This window comes from Mastomys coucha, unplaced genomic scaffold (assembly GCF_008632895.1).
Source record: "Mastomys coucha isolate ucsf_1 unplaced genomic scaffold, UCSF_Mcou_1 pScaffold21, whole genome shotgun sequence".
Taxonomy (NCBI): domain Eukaryota; kingdom Metazoa; phylum Chordata; class Mammalia; order Rodentia; family Muridae; genus Mastomys; species Mastomys coucha.
The window spans coordinates 176,071,370-176,072,706 of NW_022196904.1; the positions used below are offsets into that span (position 1 = coordinate 176,071,370).

Here is a 1,337-nt window from a genome sequence, read left to right on the forward strand (position 1 = left end):
CTGGCTTCCACTGAACATCACTCTCCTTATCTAAGGATGACTTTGAACTTCTGAGCATTTTGCCTATGCCTCCAGCACCCAGTTTAAGCAGTACACATAGGACTTCTCGCATGCTGGGCAAGCACTATACCAACTGAGCTGGATCTCTAGCCCCACACGGGTCCTGACACACTACCAAATCTATTGGCAAGGGAGCTTGGGATTCTTCTTACGCCACTGTGTTTAGAATATGAAATTGAGTGACATCAGAGGATACACATACTGTGCCTACTTTCCCATAAACAACAATCATTTCTAGAATTCTTCCAGGAATCAACATCTTGACAATCTTTTTATTCCCAGATCCTATGTCCATGTGTTAGAGTTTGCATCTCCAAAGGCTGGTTGAAGTTTTGGGCCCCAGACAATGGTGGTGGGAATTTGAGGGCTGGGATCTAGCTGGAGGAAGTAGGTCACAGAAAGTAAACCTTTGGAGGGTATTTTGAGGCTCAGCTCCTTCTTCTACTCTCCTTTGCTTCCTGGCTGTCGTGTTATGAAGCACGTTCTTGCTTCACTTCCTACGTGCTCTTTCCCATGATGCTTTGCCTCACCGTGGCCCAGAATCAGTGGAACCAAGTGACCCTGAACTCTAAGCCAAAACTTGACCATGAAGTGTGAGCCAAAACTTGCCTCTTACGTTATTTTTTTAGGCAATTGCATCACACCAATGAAAAGCTAGCACTCTCTTGCTGGCTGTGGTGACTTTTCCATAGTGACGACTACTCTATAAGATTCTTCCCGATTGCGGCTCTCGCAGGCCCGGGTGACCAACCTCTCCAGAGCAGGCTTCTCAACCTTCCGCACAGTCTTCATCCCGCGTTGCCCGTGGGAATCACCGCCTTTCCTGCCGCCAGCCTGAGCATGGTCCCAGCCAGTCTTTGCCTCCATGCCCAAGAATAAAGGAAAAGGAGGTAAAAACAGGCGTAGAGGGAAGAATGAGAATGAATCCGAAAAGCGAGAGCTTGTGTTCAAGGAGGATGGACAAGAATATGCTCAAGTAATCAAAATGTTGGGAAACAGACGACTGGAAGCCATGCGTTTTGATGGTGTAAAGAGGCTGTGCCACATCAGAGGGAAATTAAGAAAAAAGGTTTGGATAAATACCTCAGATATCATATTGGTGGGCCTCCGAGATTTCCAGGACAACAAAGCCAATGTCGTTTTAAAATACAATGCAGATGAAGCTAGAAGTCTCAAGACCTATGGTGAGCTTCGGGAGCATGCTAAAACCAATGAAACTGATACATTTGGTCCTGGAGATGATGATGAAATTCAGTTCGATGACATTGGGGATGATG

At 46.3% G+C, this 1,337-nt stretch overlaps 1 protein-coding gene across 1 annotated transcript; it reads left to right on the plus strand.

Moving 5' to 3' along the window:
• Positions 1-878: 878 nt before the first annotated feature.
• LOC116101457 (eukaryotic translation initiation factor 1A, X-chromosomal-like) lies at positions 879-1,336 on the plus strand (the record flags this gene model as incomplete). Its single annotated transcript, XM_031385006.1, has 1 exon — positions 879-1,336. A coding segment is annotated over exon 1 (411 nt), but the record flags the coding sequence as incomplete, so codon positions are not given.
• Between the last annotated feature and the right edge of the window lies 1 nt (position 1,337).